Here is a 24,321-nt window from a genome sequence, read left to right as displayed (position 1 = left end):
GAACTAACTCAGTTTATTCCAACTGAGACATGAAGTCATAGCCCTAAAATCTAAATCTGACTTATCTGTAGATCGGGCATTTATTTTCTTACTACTTGCAGACAGAAAGCTGAAGCCAGGAAGCTAACAGGAGAGTTGGGTTTGATCGGTAAAGAGAGGCTGTTGAGGATAAGATAAGCGTGTCATTGCAAATATGGCAGAACAGCACCTTTCCAACATCTCATTTCAACAGAAATTACATATGGAGTCATCTGGGACTGCTGCCATGAAATTCTGGATTACTGCAAGTGGGCAAAAAAGCTATCCATGAAGCTCTTGTACGTCTCCCCACTGTTGCAAATAGGCTACAGTTCATTATCATATTTACGTCAATCTAAAGATGTAATAGAGCTTGGTACAAGATGTAGAGCTTCTATAAATTCCAGGAGGTGACAAATACAAATGTATGAGTATAAATTAGTGACATGATAAGCATAGCTCACTCTTACTGGAGTTCTCTGTCCATTGAAACTTGAAAGGTTTCACCGATTAATTTTTATAGCAAGTTTTGTTTAAAATGCTTCAGCGCATATGTCATAGGAAGCCATTAGAAATTTAGAAGTAGTTACATGCATGGAAAGGGAGTATAGAAGCATCTCTTTTAGAATCAATAAACGATATACTGAAGTGTGGCATATCTCCATCAAGTTCATGGATAATTTGAGCCTCTAATGGTTAGGAGAATGCTCTAAATATTGGTGGTATATCAATCATTTTCCAAAACTGAAGGCCAAAAACAAGTTTTCAAACCAAAGCCACAAGGATTTAGAAAAAAGTAAGCTGAAGAACAAATTGGCACCCTCGGGTAGTCAGTTCACTAGGAATATTCTCTTGTTATTATCCATTTATGTTTTGCCTCATAAAGAGACTGTTTTGAAACAAAATCAGGTTTCAAGGGGTTGCAGTGTAACACGGGGACACGTCCTCCCACCAAAACCGGGCCACACCCGAGACAGGGGGATGCCATCTCGGCGTCTCGGGCGGCGCCACTCAGAGCACCACCTCCGCTGGAGATGTCTCCGAGACATCTGGGGGCCCCCTATGTGTGTGGGGGGCGCGACCGCGTCCCCTTTAAGTGCAGGGGGATGCCAGGACGTCTCCCCCGGCAACAAGATGGGGTACATTAAAAAATAAAAGAACAAGGCATTGCTGTAACTTTTTTTTTGTTTCTATTTTTGTAATAATGGGATGTGGGGCCCATTTTTGTTATAATTTGATTTGGACTCTTGGAGACTTGTAGTTTTTGTTTGCATTGTATACTTATTTTGATATCATGATTCATGGCACACGATACTTATTGTAATCATCTTTATGTCATGACTCTAATGATCATTGATTACTATTAGATAGTAGATATACTATTGATCTGATATATATTATAAATTTAAAATTATATAATTTGACACTCTTTCATTTGCTGATGTTCAATGTTCATTGTTTGTCATTTGATCATGAATCATGATGTTCCAGTTGAAAACTTCAATGCAATGTTGAATGTTTAAGTTTTTTACATCTTTATGTCTTATATTGTATAATTTTAGTACATCTTTTCTTAACTAGCATTTTAAGTACCCCGCCACTGTCCCCCCCGTGCTGTGCCGCCATCCCCAAATCAAGGCCCCTCTATCCCCCCGTCTCGGAAACTTGTCCCCTCGTCCCGTCGTCTCCCCATTCCCGAGGCGGTTTAACTATGACAGATTGAGACTTTCAATTATCCAATTAGGGTAGGTAGGTCACAGTTTCACTTTACATGTGATCTCTTAACTAGTATATGCCCTGCTAAGGGTTTAAAGAGTCAATTTGTTGTAAGTAAATGTGACTGCAGCATAGGCTCTTATCTGTTGTTTTATTCCACCAAAACTGTAAAATTTATTTGCACTTTAAATGAAAAAGCTACATAGTTTGAAACTTGAAAGAATGCCTTAAGGCTAGACCACATAGGAGTATATTTAACAAGATAGGCTGCTTAGCAGAGAAAGTGGAGTACAGTTCAAATATGAGATCTGCTCTATACCATTTACCCAATTGTCAGAGAGCATGAAGCAACATAGCTTTTTGGCTATAAAATGACAGCCTTTGCATCTGTTACACTGACCTCGCGAGAACAGTACATCTATAACTCAAGCGAATGACACTCTCATCAATAACAGAAAACCCTTGGGAGATTCAAAATTAATACTCAATTCTCCTCTTTTTCCCTGAGACTCAACTATATTGAAATGCCCCCCATAATAAATAAATAGATTGTCAGGTTGTTAAAACCCTTGTCTATAACTGTTTGACATATTGAATTCTCAACTTAAATCTATTGCATCCATGCCCTAGTCAAAATTTTGGGATAGCAGGATACCCCATGACATGCATTCTCTTCCAAGTTCATTCATCAAACAATGGTAGTGCCTCGAACTCAAAACTTAGCTGAATTGCATTTAACCTTCTATCTCTTGGAGCAGTAATAAATCTGTCTATGAGCTAAACACAATCTGTCTTAGACGCGGGCTCTTGTAAGAATACATGTTTCCAACTTTGCCCACATCAAGAAACATTTAAAAACCAGCCTTTCCACTTTCAAAGATTATAAAATGACTTTGCCCCAAATCTCAACACTTATCTGACTTGCATTGAATGCCTTTATTTCCTGGACCAGTCAGATCTGCCTTCATACCAGTTACTTTCTTTCTCAAAAAAAGGCACTTATAAGAAGCACACAGTTAAAGCAGGTTTCGAGAGAGTAACTACACCACGAAATATTTTAAGTAGGGAGCTCCAAAATTTTCTTTAAGGTAATTTAGGCATCCATGCACAGTGAGGAATTTTCATGAATGGATATGCAGCTCGAATCTGCAGAGCAGGTATCTTGGAGTTCTTCATCAGGCATAGACTCTCTTCTTTACCAGGCCTTCAAAGAGAGCTGATAGAGGTCTTCTTTGAGAGAGATTTCTATCCAATTAATAAAATACCTTTATATCATCAACACCATAAAGCCTAGACTTGCCGGCAATGTACAAGGTTGGCACGCTGGGTTTGCTGAAATGACCCTGGAGATAACTAAAGGGGTTCCTTGACAATTCAAAATGCCACAAGCCCACGATATGGCACACCATGTGTATAACTCCAATGAGAAGTCATAACGAGAAAGAACTAGTCAGTAAACCTCCAGAATTATTATAATATTATTATAAAGTGAGAATGCCACACAACTCCTACCAGTGAACTATAAGATCTCCAGTCCCTCATCCCCTCTCTTCCTACAGAATACCAATGAAACAACAATCAGATCAGGCAAGCTGCTACTTCTACGGAAAGCACAGAGAGGAGGCCACAGCTTCCTGGAAAACCCCATCCTTTAGGGCTGCAGTTTTACAACAGAAAGGCAAATCTTTAGAGATAATATGGAAAAATACCAGCAGCAACAGGGCCAGTTTCCAGTATTAAATTGATGTGGAAATTTGAGGATGGCTACAAGGAACCCCATATAGTAGGGGATGATGCACACTTGTTTAGACTGTCTGTTAGCCAAGCTCAAGAAAAGCATAAACATATGCAGCACTGGATCGTCACAATTACTGCAAGACTGAGTAACAATCATTCACAGCCAGCATAAAAAGGCAGTGGAGACATTTATTAGGGAAGAACAAGAGGATAGAGGGTAGATAAAATAGTACTTGGAAAATTAGTTATAAAAATATATGTAAAGTAAGGAATAAGTATAAGAATTGCAAATAAAATTTTTGCATAGTGTGTAAAGATTAAACTACTTAAAATTAAAAACATCTCAATGATTGCATTGAAATTTGAGCATTAACACAGTAGGCAAAGTTTTGCAACTCTAGAAGAAAACCAAGAATACGCATAAAAATTGCAACTGAAACTCCGGCATGCTAGGCAAGGTTTAAACTAATAACATAAAGAGCATCACAATGATCGCATTAACAATAATAATAATGGCGATTGGAGCTTCTGGGGGGCTGAGGAAGAATCCCCAGCTAGGTCAAGGAGGAAAACCCCTTGTGGGAATCTAGGCACAGGGCCCCTTGTGCCTCCAGAACCTGACAAAACTTTCATTACGAATGTCATTTTCAAAATTTTTAATCACCTTTTCCTGTTTTCAGTTGGTGTTTATAACAACTGAGCACGGTAGACTCATAGGTGAGCCCAGGACAGTCAAGGGCTCCCTGGGAGTCCCTGGAATGTCCTGGCTTCCCAGTCATCTTGACGGCATCCCAACGACAATGGTGGTGCAGCAGGGGGCCATTTCCCCCTCAACATCCTCGCCCAGGAACATGGGGATTTAGGGGGCTGGGATGTGTCCCTGTGGTTCAATGAGATGAAACCAATATATTTGATTCATAATGGTAAGCATTTATGCTGTTTTTTCCAAATTTGATAGAACATTTACTATTACAGGTATACTTTTTATTAAAACAATGAGAACGATGGAAGCAATATTAAGTAGCAACATATATATTTTTTCCTAGTACTAAATAGAATAGATATTTAAAATGCCAATTTACCAAAGCTACACAGTTAAGAATGTTAATAAATTTAAACTCCAGAGATCAGTTATAGCATTAAAGGATTAATACCAAAACCATAGAAACATGTGAGGAAAAAGGCATTACACATTATGTCTGGGTTCATGGTTACTTTAATATTTCCCCATATCTACACTTCTATGTGCCAAGAGCATCAAAATAAACTACCTTTGCTTACACTGCGTCCAAGATTGTTACTTATTCGTAATGGATCAACAACATTGAAATGCTTTGATACAAAAGACTGGCCTTGATTCTCCTGACCACCAGGGTAAACTGCATATATAGCATGACAAATATCGAGGAATTCCTTATTAAGAAGCAGCTTGCCTCCATCCTTCCGAGGTGGTTCCACTAAGCAGAATATCCAAAAGCGACCATTGTGAACAAACCATTTTATAAACAAATCAGATGGGAGATCAAAATTTAAAGAGAAATTCATACAAGCGCACAGAGAAAAAAATGTACCAGTAACCAAATATATGCAATGAACAATTCTGAAAATAAAATATACAGAAAGTTTCGATTTTTTTAATAATTTTGATATGCATGGACTAGATAAGTCATGGGAAAAATAATACCTGTCATATCTGGAAGTGAAGAAAGAGGTATTGGACCCCACAAGCTAACACAATAGTTATCCCAATCAAAGTTGCTGAAAAAGGCTAAAAATCGATATAGAACCTGAACATTTCAAATTAATCGGCAAGAGTTACAGCAATTTCTAACTTCAAATACAAATGAAATAGACTACTTGTGATTGTCATACAAATTTATTAGCATGAGAAGCTCCAAAAGCAATATCACCTCCAGGGGCCCACTAAAAGATTTATTGAACACATGAAATATGTACAAGACCAACGTCTCCAAGGCATATGTAGAAATAAGCCCATGATGGGCACCCAAGATACGACTTTCATAATAGCACCAAGCCTTGACAAGGATGATACTGCGCTTGAATAAATAATTCTGCCCTATCAAATTATCTACCTGCAAAAAATGAATCCCATTAATATATTATGGAGTCTTCTTGATTGGGCAGTTTAGGTATATTTAAAGTTGAAAACCTTGTCCTTTTGTGACTAAATAATCAAAAAATGAAAAGAATGGCATCATCTTGTCCAAACCTCCTCTAGAAAACATAAAGTACACAATCCACCAAGCTGATTAAAAGAGATGTCTACTACAATGTTCTCCACAAGGCACTTGATTAGCTTCACCTGCATATGCCAAGAGAGGATCAGGACATAGCTCTCTTACCTAACAGCTAACAGGCTTATAAGTTAAAATCAAATTCAAACAAGCTGTCGTGAGCTTGATAAACATGATAACAGGCAATTTACAACCAAAAAAATTGTAAAGCCTTACACCTTAAGGCAACTGCAATTCAAGCCGTAATGACTTCTCATTTTGAATGTTCACTAGTAGTGTTTGAATTTACCACAAATTACAACAGTCCACGATATTGTAAGCTCAAAGCTGTGCAAATCCAGACAAAATAATTATTGCTTCAGATCACTTAAAGTTTTGGAGGTCATTCATGATTGAAGCAAGCTCCTCTGTGACAAAACTATCCACAGCTGCCTACTTTGCAAGGTGGCTCTCCAACTTCCCTCTAACAATTACAATTTATGCCTTTTACATGCCAAAAATTAATGTTTAACTGTGCGCATAAAATTTAAACAATTATAATATATGTAACCATGTTTACAATGTACATAATTATTACAGATAACATGAGTCTTGAATGAGATTATTAGCATGATAATTGACTATTAAGTATTGATTTCAAATGCATTCCTAAATATGACATTTAAATGTCAACTAATATGTGTTTATTTTAAAATGCAATTGATTTCAATTATGGGTTATTAATTTTGGGTACTAACACTACTAATACAATTTTGAGTTTTCTGAGTGCATTCACTAAGGTGGAGACGAGAATATAATTGAGATTCATCTAACCATCTAGCAGCAGTTGGCGTGATGAAATGCACACGCCCACACACACACATGCACATGTAGTTAATGATGCATGTGTGATTGAAATTGAATGGCTAGCCAACATTGATCTTACCGTGAATCTTATTCCTTTTAGTTGGTGAATTAGAAAGATTGATAAGAAAATGACTTGATTTTGAAAATAGTATCTCTTTTAAAATAACTTACATATCATTCGTAGAATAAAAACTAAAAGAAATCTTAGTTGATGTTTTGAAAACATAATACTCCCTTCTATTTTAAATGAATGTGCTTTTAAGTTTTAAAAATGTGTGTGTGTGCCTTGCTTTTAAATGTCTTATTTAGTTCAATTATCATCTTATTCTTTCAAAATTAGATATTATGCAAATCATGCAACAGGAAAATAAATGTTCATCTTTCTTGACTATCTGTTACAATAGATTAAGGAATATTTTGCTAAAATATATAAAGGAATATTCTTATTCAAAGAGTAGTGATGACTTTAGTTCTTTTCATAATAAACAACAAATTTATTATAACTAAAAATGTTGAAGATTATAGCTGCGATAGAGATCATTATCTCTGATATTGCTATATGTGGCACAATTTTCTATATGATATTGCTATATTGAGAAAACATTATGATGATATTTCCAAGTGAGCACAATGTGGCATTTAATGTGTGCTAGGTGTCACACTCTAAATATTTGAGATTTTATTATATGAAGAGACATGCGACATGTGAAGCGTCACGTGTTTGAAAATATGAAGAAACTTGTTATTCGAAATTAAAGAGACCTTTGGTTGTGAAGAGTCTCTTAATTCTATAGATATGTGATTGCTTTGTGTGTGATGGAATTTTTCTGGTGTGGTTGGGTTTTTCCCTCTAGTTGGAGGGTTTTCCTAGGATAAAGTAATTGTGTCTTATGTTCTCCTTTTATTGTTGTTTATTGTTATTTCTGGGATAAACATTAACATGGTATCAGAGCCAAGTTAGATAACAACAATATAGGAATGTTGAAATCTGATATTTATCGTATTATTTTTTATTAGGAAAATAGGGTTTCAAGGGGTCCTAAAACCCTATACAAAAGAAACTACAGATAGAGCATTAAGACCAGAGATTCAACATAGCAAAAAGAGACAGAGCCAGCACCCAAACAAAGCCATCTACAGAAGGACATAAGAACTGGCAAAAGGATGGCAAAACTAACAAAAGACAGTACCAAAAGACACAAAAAGAGCTGGAAGAAGGACAAAAGATGGGACTTAACCCATTTTCTTGATAAGCTCAGCTGCCTGCTCCTCTAGTTGGTCCATCTTCACAATAGCTTCTTTGATCTGGCTAATATCTGAAGAGGCTTCAAGAGTCATTTTCCTAGTACTAGCCCTGGGCCTCCTCCTGGTCCCTTGTTATCAGCAACACCGCCTTGATCTTCAGCAATAGTGATAATGACTCTCCCCCGGACTACCTTCCAATTTACTAATGAGAATTTTGACATGCTCATGAGAGGCTTTGATAATTTTATAGCTTTGATCCGCTGTATTCCTGAGGTTGCTCTCAATACTATTCACTTTATTGTCCAGCTCCAAAACCTGGGCCTCCAGCCTGTAGAAAGTAGCCATGTCAATTGGAGAACCCATGGGGGGTTTGTCCCATTTAGCAACATCCTGGAACTTGTCACCATCAATTCTCCCTTCCACTGGCCCCATCCTCTCTTTCAGGTCCATGACCTGATGAAAGAGCCACTTAATGAACCTGAAATTATCCAGAAGATTATTCCTAGCATTGTTCTGTAAGTCTGTGTCCTCCTCCTTGCTATTATCATTAAGAATGATCATAGAAGGATCAATGAGCGCTTGGAGATCCACTTTGCCTGGTTCCACCTCTCCAACCTTTAGATCAATCTTCTACCTCGCAATCCCCAGCCTCACCAAATCCATAGTCATATTTTTCCATGCCAATTTCCTACCTTTCGGAGGGGCAAAGGCTTCAGCAGCAACCTTAGCCTTAGAAATCTGGGTGGGCACAGAAACAATGTCATGTTCCTCCAGACAAGAAGCATCCCCATACCGATTTTTAATAAAATTCAGTGGAGAAACCGAACTCCGCCTGCCTTTCAACTCACCTTTACCCATATTTTGTTTTTTCTTATCAATCTTGTTGGTACCCTCTTCCTGAATATCCGTGTCCATATCATCACCATCATCCTCATACTCATCAAACAAGATGACAACCTTAGTTTGTTTCTTGGGCACAAGGGTCCTACCATACTTCAAGGTTTGCATTGCCTTCCTCTTCTTATCCAATCCTTACCTTTCTTTTTCTTACTATAGCCCACATCCTCAGTGTCAGTATCCATAGACTCCTCTTCATACGAATCCTCATCCGACTCCTCCACTTTCTTTTTTTGCTTCTTCTTAGAAAACAAATTCTTTGAAGTCCAGACAGGGGTTTTACAGACTGAACCCTTACCCTTCCCCTTTACGTTTGGCACCATCTCCTCATCCTCTGAATGCGAGCCTTCACTGTCTTCAGTGTCAGAGAGACCCTGAGACTCCTCCATCTCACCCTCTTCAACATCCTGTGTCTTTTTCACCTTACAGAATTTGCAAATAGTATGGACTTTAATGTACTCATAAATGAGCAGCATTAAGCCCTCATGGAGCAAAGGGTTAGCCTTAGTTTTCTCCCTTACCCCATTAATACTAGAAGACATAGAAGATAAAAGATAAAACGGAATGGAAACCTTAATAACATCTCTGAAATGATTAATTAAAACAAAATGGTGCAAACATATCCTTGAGAATCTACCTTCCAGAGTCACATAGTAAATTATAGCCCATAGGACAAAGCGCAATAACTTTTTTAAGCAATCAAGCTGGAAGTAAGTCTTACCTTCTTGCTTCACCAAAGCCTCGATCTCACCCGGCTCCTTAGGAAAGTCATCTATGGCCGCATCTGAGAATTTCTGCTCTCTGTAAAATTTTCTGCCAACCATTGGAAGTCCCATAACCTTAGAGATAAGCTCCTCAGTAATGGTCATATTTCTGCCACCAAGGTTTAGAGTGCCCTTATTCCACTAACGCAGAAAGAGCTGGATGACATTCGGATTGCCTCCATGGAGCCTCACCATGAAAGTGGTAAGGCCACCTCTCTCCAAAATTTCCTAGACGTTCATACGCCTCTTCCATTTGTCGCAATTTTAAGTTTCACAATACCTTCACTGTCCCCCCATGTCCTTACTGTGATTCTTGAAAAACAGCGAGCAATCGCAGAGAAACCATGCAAAACAATGCAATTGAATGGCAATAACCCTCAAAATAACCCAAAAATTGTGCAAAAAAATAGAGTCACTATAACAAGTGTCGTCCTTTCTCTCTTCCTTATGTCTCGAAATCAGCAAAACTTCACTTCTAAATATTACCATTCTTACTAATAATTGCACATTCCTTCCCACTAATTATATCGCAGTCAAATATTTATCATATTGATGCAATTCGTTCATGATGCATGTTGTATCATTTCTTCTCTAGTCTTCGTATATGAACTTCAACATCTTGTCTTATTCTGTATTGTGTGCAAGCAGTATATATTCTGAGTCTCTCTCTCTCTCTCTCTCTAGTATATATATATATATATATATATATATATATATCGTAATTTTTTAGACATTCACTGATGCTGTTCGTCTATATTATGCTAAGTCTGATTCTTGTATGTGTTATGTTGGGCATCTTCTGTGAAGTCAAGAAATTACTGCATTGTGTTCATTGAAAGTGTGATAATAACCCTCAAAATAACCCAAAAAGTGTGCAAAAAAAAAGTCATTATAACAAGTGTCGTCCTTTCTCTCTTCCTTACGTCTCAAAATCAGCAAAACTTCACTTCTAAATATTACCATTCTTACTAATAATTGCACCTTCCTTCCCACTAATTATATCGCAAATGTTGTATCGTTTCTTCTCTAGTCTTCGTATATGAACTTCAATATCTTGTCTTATTCTGTATTGTGTGCGAGCAGTATATATATATATATATCATAATTTTTTAGACATTCGCTGATGTTGTTAGTCTATATTATGCTAAGTTTGATTCTTGTAAGTGTTATATTGGGTATCTTCTGTGAAGTGAAGAAATTACTGCATTGTGTTCATTGAAAGTGTGATACATCAGAGTTGATAAGTTCTATGCAGCTGAAGTTTTTTATATGATTAAATTACAGCAGGGCGATTTCTGAACAGTTATTTTATCCTTGATACAATGTTGTAAGTATTCGTGTTGGTCTCAGGGCTGGTATCAATGAATATCTTCATTAATTCTGAAGTCTCAGATAAGTTTTTGGTATCATTTTTCAATCTTCAAATATAATTGATTTTCTGAGGACCCTTGTTGATTTAACTTTTGAACTGTACTGATGAGATTCACTTTAAAGAATGTGACTCAGAAGTTCTTATGGACATTGGCAAAGATGTTGTAAATTCATGGTTGACCATTTTCCATTTCCTTTTCTTACCATTGGACGATGGAATTTCTAAATAAGTATTCTATGATTATATCCTAAATATGGACTATGGATTTTTATATCACTTGGAATAGTGTATGCTTTTAGCATTGATCTCTATATTTTATTTTATCTATGCTGCGCTGTTCAGATCCTCCCAGCCAGGTAAGAGTCTGGGTTTGTGCAGGGTCCGCGCCACGAACTGTGGGTTTTTGTAGGTCCGCGGACCTGCAAGGACCCACAGTCTATGGTGAGGACCCTGCCTAGACCCACCGCAGACTAGCAGGGATCCAGCTGGACTGTGGGCGGAATCACAATCCATGAGGCCAAAAAGTATGTTAAAAACACTAAAATTTGTATTTTTATTATTATTTTATTATGGCACACACACACACACACACACACACATATATATATGAACCACAATTTAAGCAAAGATGAACCTTAATTAAGCCCTTCATTAATTTGTGTATATAATATATCAAATTGCAGTTCACTAATGGTACTGTTATAAGATCAGCTAAAATGGTATAACAGTACCATTAGTAAACTGCTATTTGATATAATTTAAAATTAAATGATACGACTCACACAAATGTGTGTGTGTGTGTGTGTATTCAAGCCCACCATTAACAAAATAAAACACGTGAATCTAAATATCAATAGCAATTGAATTAATCCAAATCGAACAAAAAGATGATTTAAAACATTACAACAAATTTAAATATATATTGAATAACTGAGTGCCACTTTGGCAGTCTAGCCTAGTCTTAAATATTGTATTTTTTATATACATAATGCATATATATATATATATATACACACACTTTCAACTTTTTGATATTTTTTTATATATCATGCACATATATCTATATACACACACACTTTATATAAAATTCAACTTTCTGATCATTCATAGTGACATGTGAAATTTTGCATGCTTTTATATATCCCAAACCTTTTTGAAACCCTTAAATTTTGAATTTTACCGATCTCAAATCTAATATATATTTTTAATATGGTAGCATGGTAACAATATGTATAAATTGTTGCACTAATGTGCAAATATGTGCTTCAAAGGTTGCAATCACATATTTCAGAGATTCGTGTCAACATATTTCGTTGTATGAGACAATGTTGTAGAGATGTTGGTATGGCTACTCTATTGAAGAGGTATAGATGGCTTGAAGGATGTCTGTAATTGTCTTATGTAAATTTGCAGAGGATTGCATTCAAAATTCAGTGAGTAATGGGTGATTGATCAGAGACTGGTATTTTGCATGTTCAAGAAGAGACGGGATGAAAGAAAAAGGATAGGTGTGGATCGGTAATACAATATCTTTGGCTGTGGAGCTTATGGCGTGTTTAGGACTTGGATTTGTGTCCTTGACATGATTGGTTCATGATTTTGAGGATTGTAAACTATATTTCTTGATTAACAGAGATTTATGTTGGTGTTCAAGAACAGTTTAGAGATGGTGTTAAATTCTGAAATAGAACTGTTATTGATGTTACCATGGTATTTCATGGTGTTTGCTGACATTTCATGATCACGTTCTATTCTTCTTGGATCGCATGGATTCGTGTGAATTGATGAATTGTATAAATAAATGTAATCATTTGTAATTGTGAAGGTGTGTGTGGGAAGAGACTGAGGAATATATTGATGAATGTGTGGAGACGTATGAGTGGAATCTGCAATTGATCAAATGTATTACATTGGAACTAACCCAGGATGACAAAGATGCTATCAGACAGTTCATCACTTGTTATTGTTGTCCACCGTGGATCATAGTCCATATAAATCTGTAAGACAGCCAGCCTTCCTTTGTTTTATTTGAGCAGTGTGCCTGAATGCGTGGATTCCCATCTTAACACCTTTATCAAGGTATAGTGCTTTTAGCAGAGTACATCATCTTGTGTGTTTCATTCACACTGTGGTTTTTCCCCTAACAAAGTTCCCACATCAAAAATATTAATGTTGTGTTCATGTGAAGTTGTGGATCTTTGCTTGCATTGTTAATTATCAGATCTGTGGTTTAAGATTTTAAACTTTGCAAATTGGTTTATGTTTATGAGTTTTGGACGCGACTAACTCACCCCCTCCCCCTCTCAATTGTGTAGTGTTGCCTTAGTTTCATCAATTGGTACTAGAGCCTAGTTCCTCTATGGGAAGCCTAACAACTTCAGATGATTCAGGATGGCAGCTCTTCAAAAGGGCAGTCTAAGATCTGATGGCACAAACTATTCCTTTTGGAGAGATCGCATGGAGACACGTTTGAGATGCCATGGACCAGACTATTGGGACATCACCGGAAAAGATTACAATCCTCCTAATGATCATGCAAATGCCAGTGTTGTTGAGAAGAAGAAATTTGAGTATAACATTAGAGCCAAGGAAGCATTGTTGAGTGCCCAATCAGATTCAAAATATTCACATGTTATGGAGCTGAACTGCAAATGAGATCTGGACAAAGTTGGAGACTTTCCATGAAGGAAATCCCCAGGTAAAGATGGCTAGATTGCAGACCCTAAAAGTAAAGTATGAGAGCCTGAGGATGACTGAAGATGAGAATATCACTTCTTACATGCAGAACATAACTGAACTTGTTTGCAGTATCAGATGTACTGGTAGACATTTAGATAAAGATGAGATTGTTGCTAAACTCTTGAGATCCTTATCTCCTTCCTGCAAACACAAGGTTACGGCTATTGAAGAAATCAGAAATGTGACTAAGGTGACAAGAGACATGTTGTTTGGTAAGTTGCTTGCTTTTGAGATGCGTGAATTTGGAGTTGTCCTACCTAAAGTTGAGAGTGCATTCAAGGCTACTATTTCTAAGAACAAGCAGAGATATGACCCTGGAGAAAGTTCATGTCGCATCCCTCCTAATTGTCTTATTTTAATGATCTAATCATACTTGTGCCTTAGATGATTTTGGTTTACAATTAAACAGTGGTTTTGCATAATTGTGCCCTAGATGGTTTTTGGTTTTCAATTAAATGGTGATTTTGCAATATTGTGCCCTAGATGGCTTTTGTTTTCAATTATATAGTGGTTTTGCATAATTGTACCCTAGATGGTTTTGGTTTCAATTATATAGTGCTTTTGCATAGTTGTTCCCTAGATGGTTTTTGCATAAGTGGTACACTCGATTCTAATAGTAAATATTGATCTGTGTAATCAATTGTATCTGGAATGAATATAATTGTTTATTTTACGTTATCTATATTTGATGAGGTTATGGTGCCATGTTAACAAACTGATCACTTTTGTTTGGCAAGTGGATACAGGATCGACTTGGTCTCTGAGAAAGGGGGAAAATATATCATTGGGAAAGGGGGAAATATATGGATAAGATCAATGATGGACCGAATTTCAGCGAACCGGTAAGTACAGACTAACTGACTAGTGTCACCTTGTCAGCCTAGGTTCCTAGAGCAACTTGGAAAGGGTGTGTTCACTTATGCATTCATTCAACTGGGATAACCATATAGTCATTGGATGGCAATGCCACCAACTTGCACCTCATAGGACTGTGTTTACCTTGGTACGTTGTTGAGTTTTCATGATGGCCTTCCTTGTTAATACTTAAATATTTTTTTATATAAACATATGTATGTATAGTCATGGTATAATATGAAATTACATGTGTAGATCAGTGAGATGAATAATTGTACTATTACACGTGTAAAAGTATATATTTATGCACATGTTGAATATTAATTTTTATCAAGTGATGATATAAACATATGTATGTATAGTCATGGTATAATATGCAATTAAATGAGTGTAGATCAGTGGGTTGAACAATTGTACTATCTACGCGTGTAAATGTATATATTTATGCACATGTTGAATATTACAACTACACATGCACATGTATGGGCATATTGCTACTTGATAAGGAAATTCGATAGCTTAAACATTAATTCATTCTCCCCTTACATAGGCTTTTCACATTAAATGTACAATATAATAACTTAAGAATAAGTTGTTACTTTGAATGAGCTCAATCAAATTATTAGTACATGAGCTTATATTAAAATTTGGCTGCTTAAATTGAGTCAATGTCTTATCTTCGACCAGCTCCTTAATTGACCATAGAAAGGACGAGAATTTTGGGTTAAATGATCATATGGCCACCTTGTGTGCAGACGGGAGGTATGCTGGAACTGTAAAGGAGTATGATTCTACCATTGATTTTTTCGAATTAAAACTTCAATAGTTTTTTGGATGAGCAAACATTAGAAAAAGTGATTATAGTCGAGCGGATAATTCTTGAGTCACAATGGGAGGTGGCAGAGATGTAGTGCCAACTCACCAAGATTAGGGATGCACTCTTGCATGAGCATAAGGTCTTTCAGACTTGGCAAAAGGGCGAAATTATCTTTGTTTTGGATTTTTTGCTTTTTTCGCTGGAAGGGAAGACAGGATAGAGAACACGCTTGGGGTAGCTTCTTATCAGCTCAGAACCAAACTAGAAGAGCAGGGTTGTTGAGTTGAATCAGACCAACTAAGTTTCTTAAAAAAGTCAACTCCAGTCACACCCATTCTCACTTCTTACTGCACTTGTGTTTGAAAGGAAAACTGGGAACTCTCTGCCATTGTAATTCTTAAAAAGTTCATAGTAATCTCATTAAATAGGAAGGATATGAAAGTTTATAAGTTGTTGTGTATTTAAGAGAGACTTAAACGATCATGTTGCTTAAGTTTGTATAGCTGGAAGCTTTGCTTTATTCCTTATGTAAGGATTAAAGAAAATAAATGGTTGCTAACGTTTTGAATTTAGAATATGATAACATGCACTAAACAGAAATTCAAAAAAATTTAAGAACACATGACTCAATTATTTATCCTGAGAAAACCCTCCTATGCGAGGGAAAAACCCAGCCATGCCCAGAAAAGATTCTCTTTATTAAATAATCAATGTAACTCAATTCAAAGGTCACGAGTTTTATCAGAAGAATTGCCTGTTCACTAAGCCTCCCAGGTACTCAAGACAAAAGAAAAACACATACACAATGAAAGGACCATACACAAATCATACATCAAATAAATCTGATTCAGACATGTCACATATTATCATAGATAATAAAAACCTTGTAAAGTCGCATAATTTGCTATCCTTTCACATATGTTGAAAGTCACACATTTTCCGCAAACATCAGATAACTAGAAACCTGACATGGGCACAATAACATCTTTCTCTCTTAAAATAATAATGTCACTCTCCTGAAAAGTATATAAATAATGAAGGCTTTAACAAAGAATCACACGGTAATTATACTGCTACACAGCAACATATTCATCAATTCTCACAGTACATAGAATCACTTGGACGTATCTTTTCTTCTTAAAATTGCTTTTTCCAAAAACATGAAGAGTCATCCACGGAAGTCAATGTCACTCAAAGAATCTCGTCATGACTGTCCACGAGAGACTTAAATAGACAAGGAGACATTGATGAAGCATGAAGTAGGATGGATGGCAGTTAAACAACACCGCTCCTATTTCCCAATAATGAATAATTTCTATAACAGCTACCATTATGTAAACACTCCCTCTTAGCAAGAGAGAAATATTCATTGTCATAGTGAGTCTCATTCTAACAAGCACAATGGAGCTGCAACCAAAAAGATGTCAACAAAAATCTCATCGCAGATTTTCTCTATATAAAATGTTACCTCAGCATAACAATATTCACCATAGCTAACCTAGAAGGTGAATTATAAAAAAAAATATATATATATATATATATAAAGTCATGGAGTCACACACGACTTCCACCATGGCTACTCCTAGCGGGTGGAACAAGATATTTCACTTCGAACTTCTCTCACAGAGAACTCATTAACAAGGGATTTCACCTAAAACTTCTCTTGCAGAGAAGAACTCATTAAAGAGGGATTTTAACTCAAACCTCTCTCACAAAGAACTCATTAACAAAGACTTCACCTCAAACTTCTCTCACGGAAAAGAACTCGTTACCAAGGGATTTCACCTCGAACTTCTCCCTCACAAAGAATAACTCACTAAAGCACACACAAAAAAAAAAACATTTGAATGTTGAGACTTCCTCTCAGCTGAGAACAACATTCTCATAGCTTTCATTATCACAATACCAAGAAATTGGCTCCAGTGTATGTCCAACAAATGGCTTTGGTAGTCACATGCTACACAAGCTTACAGATCCTCTGCAAAGGACATGGCACTCTTCCTCTGCCACACAAGCTCCCTTCTGAGTCTTATTTCTTCCTCTGAATGCAAATACAATCTGTATATGTTCTCCCTCTTTAATGAAGTTAATGTGCCACCAGTTTAGTCTCATGATTGCAAGCAACATTCCCCTAATTTCTATAGCAAATATGACTTTGCATGTAATCTCTCATCATCCTATTGATTCTTGATTCGTCCTAGAAGCATTTTTAGGGGGATTAGAAATAGTTCATTAAATCAAACTAATCATTGAGAGAAATATACAGATCAATGCTAGAAGCATACAATATTCCCAAAGTTGTAACAAATATTTATATTAATTACATAAAATTCATGATCAATATTCAAGGATATGAAAAACTTATCTCTTGATTGTCTTTTCAGATTTTGATCTCCATATCTTTCCCTGCTAACAGCAACATGGTCTCTTTCACCATATTAGCACTATAAATGTTCCCTCCAAGGTGATCTCCATGACCCATTGGGAGTGAAATGCTAAGTTTTGGTAGATGATCATGGAGCATTTATCACCACCTCTGATATATCTTTGAAAACTGACTGCTATAACTGACATAAGATCTGGTATATACTTCTGCCACCTAAACACGGCTAGAATAATTCTGGTCTGGGATCTTTACTGAAACCATGTTAATGTTTTGAGCCAGAATATGATAACAGCAATAAACAGAAACTCAGAAAAGTATACAGATGTCTTGATTATTTGTCCTGCAAAAACCCTCCAACTTGAAGGGAAAACCAAGCCACGCCCAGAAAAGCTTCACCTAATAAATAATCAATGGAGCTCAATACAAAGCTCACAAGCTTTATCAGAATAATCACATCTTCACTCAGCCTCGCAGGTACTCAAGACAAAAGAAAGATAATATACACAGTGAAATGTCACCAAGATCATACACCAAATAAATCTGATTCAGACACAGCACCTGCTATCAGAGATAATAACTATTAACAACCTTGTACAGTCACATAATTTGCTATCCTTTCACATATGGTGGAGTGACACATGGTTCCGTAAAAATCAGATAACAAGATACCTGACACGGGCATAATAACATCTCTCTTAAAATAATAAGCTCACCCCTGCTCTGCTGAGAGATATATAAATAATGAAGGCTTTAACAAAGAATCAGACGATAATTATACTGCTGCACTGCAACATATTCATCAATACTCACAATAGATAGAATTACCTGCACAGATCTTTTCTTCTTTAAATTGCTTTTCCCAAAAACGTTAAGTTCCATCCACGGAAGACATGGACATCAGCTACAAATCACCACTTATGATAAATGCATACTGCTCAAAGAATCCCACGGTGACTGTCCACATGAGACTTTAGTAGACCAAGAGGGTATTGACGAAGCATGAAGTAGGATAATGGCAGTTACATAACGCCACTTCCTATTTATCAATAATGAATAACTTCTATCACAGCTACCATAATTTCAACAATGGCATTCCATTTTATACGTAGCTCGACTGAGAGAACCCTTTTATCTCAGCATATCATGCCAAGTTTAAAATAAAGTGTCGTGGTTGCTTTTCTTTTTCTCAGTAAGAAATTTCTGAGTGGCCATCCTTGAAGAAGTAATAAGCTTTATTTAATTAGTTTTTCTTATGGCCGAAAGAAGCCTTAGTTAAGGAGTTCTGTTAGAGGGAAGTTGTGTTCTCAGAAAGAACTTAGTAAATGGGTAAGTGTTGTTGTTTCATTCGTAGCACCTTAACCATTGTTGAGTTCAGTGATTAAAAGAGGGGTTATTCTCTTTGAATGAACGTTGTTTATCAACCAGTAAGGTAACTTGTCTCCATGAACCTTTTTATAATCATTCTTGAATTAGAAATTTTGGAACAACTTGTTTACAGAATGAGCTATATCTGTATGCTGGTAATGCAGCCTCCTTCACAATTGTTTTAACAACTGCAGGGTAAGCAAACTCAAATCTTTCCTTGCTAAGGGGGAACTCTTTATTCTGGTAATGCAGCCTCCTTCATGATTGTTTTAACGACTGCTGGGTAAACAAACTCAAATCTTTCCTTACTAAGGGAAAATTCTTTGTTCCCGTTGTCTGTTCTCCCAATAGAAGGAATTTCTACCAACATTTGATAATTAAAGATACCAATGCTGCTAACTTACAGTTAGAGTCAACACGTACCCTTATCATTCTTGAATTAGAAATTTTGGAACAACTTGTTTACAGAATGAGCTACATCTGTATGCTGGTAATGCAACCTCCTTCACGATTGTTTTAACGACTGCAGGGCAAGCAAACTTAAATCTTTCCTTGCTAAGAGGGAACTCTTTATTTTGGTAATGCAGCCTCCTTCATGATTGTTTTAACGACTGCAGGGTATACAAACTCAAATCTTTCCTTACTAAGGGGAAACTCTTTATTCCCGTTGTCTATTCTCCCGATATAAAAAAATTTTACCAACATTTGATAATTAAAGATACCAATTCTGCTAACTTACAGTTAGAAACAACACATACCAGTGGGGTTGGGTAATAACTTTAATCCAAAACAATAAGCACTATTGCCTTGATGTGTCCAGTGTAAACCCAAACTGTTATATTGTCAAAGATGTTATCAGATATTTGAGAGATGTGTTGTCATTAATGTCAACCTATTTCTTTGTATGAGACATTGTTGCAGAGATGTTGCAGGAATGTTCAGAGAACAGATTTGTTCCCTATGGCTACTCTATTGACGATCAGGTGCAGCAAACGCACAGATGGTTCGAGGGATGTTTGTAGTTGGCTTATGTCAATTTACGAAGGAACGCATTGAAAATTCAGTGAGTTATAACATCAGAGACTACTATTTTGCATTTTCAAGAAAGGACAGAGTGATAGAAAACAGATTAGTGTGGATCAGTATGCAATAGCTTTGGTCGTGGACCTTATGGCTGTTCAGGACTTGGATTTGTGTCCTTGACATGATTGGTTCATGATTTTGGGGATCGCAAGCTATATTTCTTGATTGACAATAGTTTTTGTAAGTGTTCTTGATGAATAATTTAGAGATGGTGTCCAATTCGCAGATAGGTGTTATCGATGTTACTATGGTATTTCATGGTGCTTGTCAATTTTTCATGGTCGTGTTGTATTCATGTTGTTGCATCGCATTGATTAGTGTGATCACATTTAAGGATTTTCTAGAAATGCTCTGATGTTCTTCATGTTCTTGGCCAACATGATGGTATAGTGTGTTGTGATGCATCGAGGCATGTTTCTTGATGTTGTTGTGTGTTCAAGGATGAGGATATGGATCATTGCCCGACATTCAATGGATCACATTGAAGATTGCATTACATTTGATTAAATATTTGCAGCTAGGTGTTTAGTTTGAGGCTGACCTTGTTTATTTGTTCAAGGGTGATGAGTTGTATTTATAAATGTAATAATTTGTAATTGTGAAGGTGCGTGTGGGAGATACAAAGGCATATATTGACGAATGTGCAAAGAGGTATGACTAAAATCTATAACTGAGGTAGAGATCTAATGTATTTCACTGGAGCTAACCTAGCATAAAGAGATGCTATCAGACAGTTCATGACATGCAGATTGTTGTCCAGTGTGGATTGTAGTCCATATAAAACTGTAAGGCAGTGATTCCTTTATTTTATTTGAGCAGCAAGCTCTAGGCAGTGTGCCTGGTCTGAATGCAAGTAGATTCCCATTGTAATACCTTTAACAAGATATAGTGTTTTACATCATCTTGTGGGTTTCAAGTTTCAACTCCACTGTTGTTTTTCCCCTAAAAAGATTCCCATGTCAAAAATCTTGGTGTTATGTGTTTATTATCAGAACTATGGTTTTAGGTTTTAAACTCTGCAAGCTGGTTTATGTTTATGAGTTGTGTGGTGTTGCCATAATTCCATCATATATACCTAAGGAAATATACCGAAGGTTCTTTAGTTACTTGAAAGGCAAGGAGTTTGCACTGTGGGCAACAAGACGACATCCACTGTACTTGGATGACATTATAGCGAACTGGACGCACTTAAACATAAGCAAACATAATAATAAATCTGAACTATTACAGAATCAAAACTCAATTCTCTTGAACACAAGGTTCTTTTGACTATGAATCAAACAACATGTGAAACACAAGACAAGTTTCAGGATTGATTTAATTAGAATTGACCAATTTGCCAACAGTGGGAGGAGACAAACAATGAAAAAAGCACATGCAATCATTGAAGTGGCACACAGTTTCTGTTTTGCCTTAACAAGATGGTATGTTTGACACACTTAAAAACTTAGTAGCTGATGCAAGCTTCCTATTACTAGAAGCGAACCGACTGCATCCAAATAACGATCCGAATGCAGAAGGATCCAAAGGCAGAAACCTTGTGGATGGAAGGCATCCCCACGCTTCCAGATGCCTGAAGGCCGCATCCAAATGACTCCCACAAGGCATCTGGGTGCTTCCAAAAGCCTTCACATGCGAAGAAGCAAAAAAGTCCAAAAAAGTCACTTTTTTGCAAGAGTCGGGCATGGAAACCATTGGATTTGTACAAATCTACCCATAACATGAATGTACTTGCACGTCATCGACCAATATTGTCTTGTCTTCTTATAGATCACCATCCTCATTGATTTTGTTAGTTGTATAAAAGTCAATTCATTTGCATCTAGGTAGTCTCTATGGATTATCTAGATTGGACAATCCACCAAACTATTGGTAGGTCATAAGTTTCCATATTGTTGGGATTTCTACAACATCCCAGATACAATTCGACCATAAGTATCTCTTGCCCCTTCAATTTGTCAAATAAGAACGTTACCCTTCAAGTACCTTTAGTAGTAGTATTCAACATACTTGCAACCACTTCTCCAATATAGTTCACGTAACTGCCAAACTTCGTCTTCAAACGAGTTCTCTTCAAGAGCTCAAAATTTGTGAAATTAGACTCAGCCTGAATCATATTATATCACACATAATATCTATATATACATGTTGATTTTTAATAGATTTGTCATTGTTGTAACTTGTAATTGCTTTGTTAGATTTTGTGTGTTTCAAGTTACCTTCTCAATACATATGTATATGATATTAAGAGGCATGACTCTGTAGAGACATGTCTCTTTAGCTCTCATTAGTTATCAATAACATTTGCTTACTATCATGATTAAGAATGTGATATACATACATACATACATATATATATATATATATATATATATATATATATATCTTCAATGGACTTTATCCAACTGAAACTACACTCACATTAACACTCCCTCTTAGTTAGGGAGGATAATATAGGATAGATATTACACCATTGGTAATTAGGAATGGCAAACTTTTGAGGATATCTTTGATCAGAATCACCATTTTGATATCATGAGTATTGGCCTTCTAAATATCAACCCATGATATTCACCAAATACTCTGTGTAATGGCCTATAGATTATCAACACCTGATATTCACCAAGTACTTGATAAGGTAATGGCCTCCTGAATATCACACGATATTCACCAAGGACCTTTAATATATCTAGATTCTATACAAACAACTCATAGATCGTTAATTGAAAGACTTCTAACACTTAGTTTTTGATTTACAAGATTAATCTATCATGATTTGTTTCAACATCATATAAAATGCATATCATGATTTAAGTTATTATAAGATTGTACCCTTCCAATAACTTATGCAAATACTAGTGATAATCATTTGACAATCGTCACTTCCTCAGGATGTAGATAGGGGGCAGGCTCATACACACATGACATCAAAAGTTTAAATGAAGTCACCACAAATATTGTCACGTGATGTTGTCATGACTATTACATCCCAATTTTTGACCTAGCTTGAAATATAGACGTTGAGGTTCACATGAAGTCAGTTGGCAATTTAATTTGATATAATCTGGCGAAATGGTAAGATAGTTAGTCATTATGATTTCAAGTGAAGATGACATGTTAGTTGATCGTTAATCGCAAATTCAGGGAATTCAAATGAAAGGTTCATTGTTATAATTATTTATGATTATCTTTATAATTTAATTACGAAGAAAATTCTTGCAGGGAGCATGCCGAAGGGGTGGAAGCATTGTCAGAAAAGAATTAGGCAAGGCGTCATCATCACTCGGCAGACAGATAGAGGACCTAGCAACTTGGAACAGAATACATCTGTGGAATCACATGAGTTATTTTAATAAATAGTTTAATTATAATAATTGAGTTGTTTAATAAATATTTTAATTAAAATAATTAAATGATTTATAAAACATATCTTAAAGGATTTTAAATTATCTTTTGTTGTAGTATGTTTAATAATTGTTTATAAATACTCATTTAAATATAACCATGATTTGGCACTATTATCATTTAATAATTTAAAAAGTTGTATTTTATAATAATGTTTGGATTATAATAATTATATTATTATAATCTTTGAATTTTAATTTTCTAATTCTATTCTCTTCTTTATTATTCTTGCTTTCAACCGATTATTGTTTGGCATGATTAATAATATTTATGTTTTTAAAATTCATTTAGACTTTTGGGGAATTCGAAATGAATCTTGTAACTGTAGGTGGCCGTAGAGACAGGCTTACTCTATATATTATGGATTTTCTTTGGCTGTCGGATTCATTCTACTTCTTCCTCTTTCAAAATTCAATTTTTCTTGGCAATCGAACCCTTGATAGATATTCTCAGAGTGAACCCGAGTTCATAGTGTGCCAACGATTGAATTCTTTCACGCCACAGACCTTTGGGCTGGTAGGCAGAATCATACCAAACATCAAGGTTATTTTTTTATTTAGACTTTCGACAGAGTCACGTAAGACCCTACCACAACCCGTGTACCCTCTTTCATATTCATTTCTTGCAAGGTTTGAATGCAGTATTATTTCTTAAGTCGACAGTTATTAATTTAGTGTTCATCCTTATAAAGAAGACGTCGTTTCAAGTTATGCTTGCTTGACATTGTGTAACGTTTGTTGGATGGCTTTTCGTGGTCATTAATCATGTGACTAATTTCTATTCTGCATAATTTCTCTAATGAACAAGAGACTGTTTCCTCT

General features: G+C 36.0%; 1 protein-coding gene across 4 annotated transcripts in view; it reads right to left on the bottom strand.

Annotated features, from left to right (window-relative positions):
- The window catches only part of LOC149571121 (nucleotidyltransferase), an 84,127-nt gene that overhangs the window by 47,714 nt on the left and 12,092 nt on the right, over positions 1–24,321 (bottom strand). For all 4 annotated transcript variants that reach the window (XM_089812680.1, XM_089812678.1, XM_089812681.1 and 1 more), the window contains exons 4-7: positions 5,702–5,794; positions 5,382–5,564; positions 5,156–5,258; positions 4,743–4,928 (exon numbers count right to left, since the gene is read on the bottom strand). In XM_089812680.1, coding sequence (XP_089668806.1) covers positions 4,743–4,928; positions 5,156–5,258; positions 5,382–5,564; positions 5,702–5,794 — 565 coding nt within the window. The remainder of the gene's footprint in view (positions 1–4,742; positions 4,929–5,155; positions 5,259–5,381; positions 5,565–5,701; positions 5,795–24,321) is intronic.

This window comes from Cupressus sempervirens, chromosome 2, assembly GCF_028749045.1.
Source record: "Cupressus sempervirens isolate cs-2001-9-10 chromosome 2, ASM2874904v1, whole genome shotgun sequence".
Classification (NCBI taxonomy): domain Eukaryota; kingdom Viridiplantae; phylum Streptophyta; class Pinopsida; order Cupressales; family Cupressaceae; genus Cupressus; species Cupressus sempervirens.
This window is presented reverse-complemented; position numbering and strand designations above follow the sequence as displayed.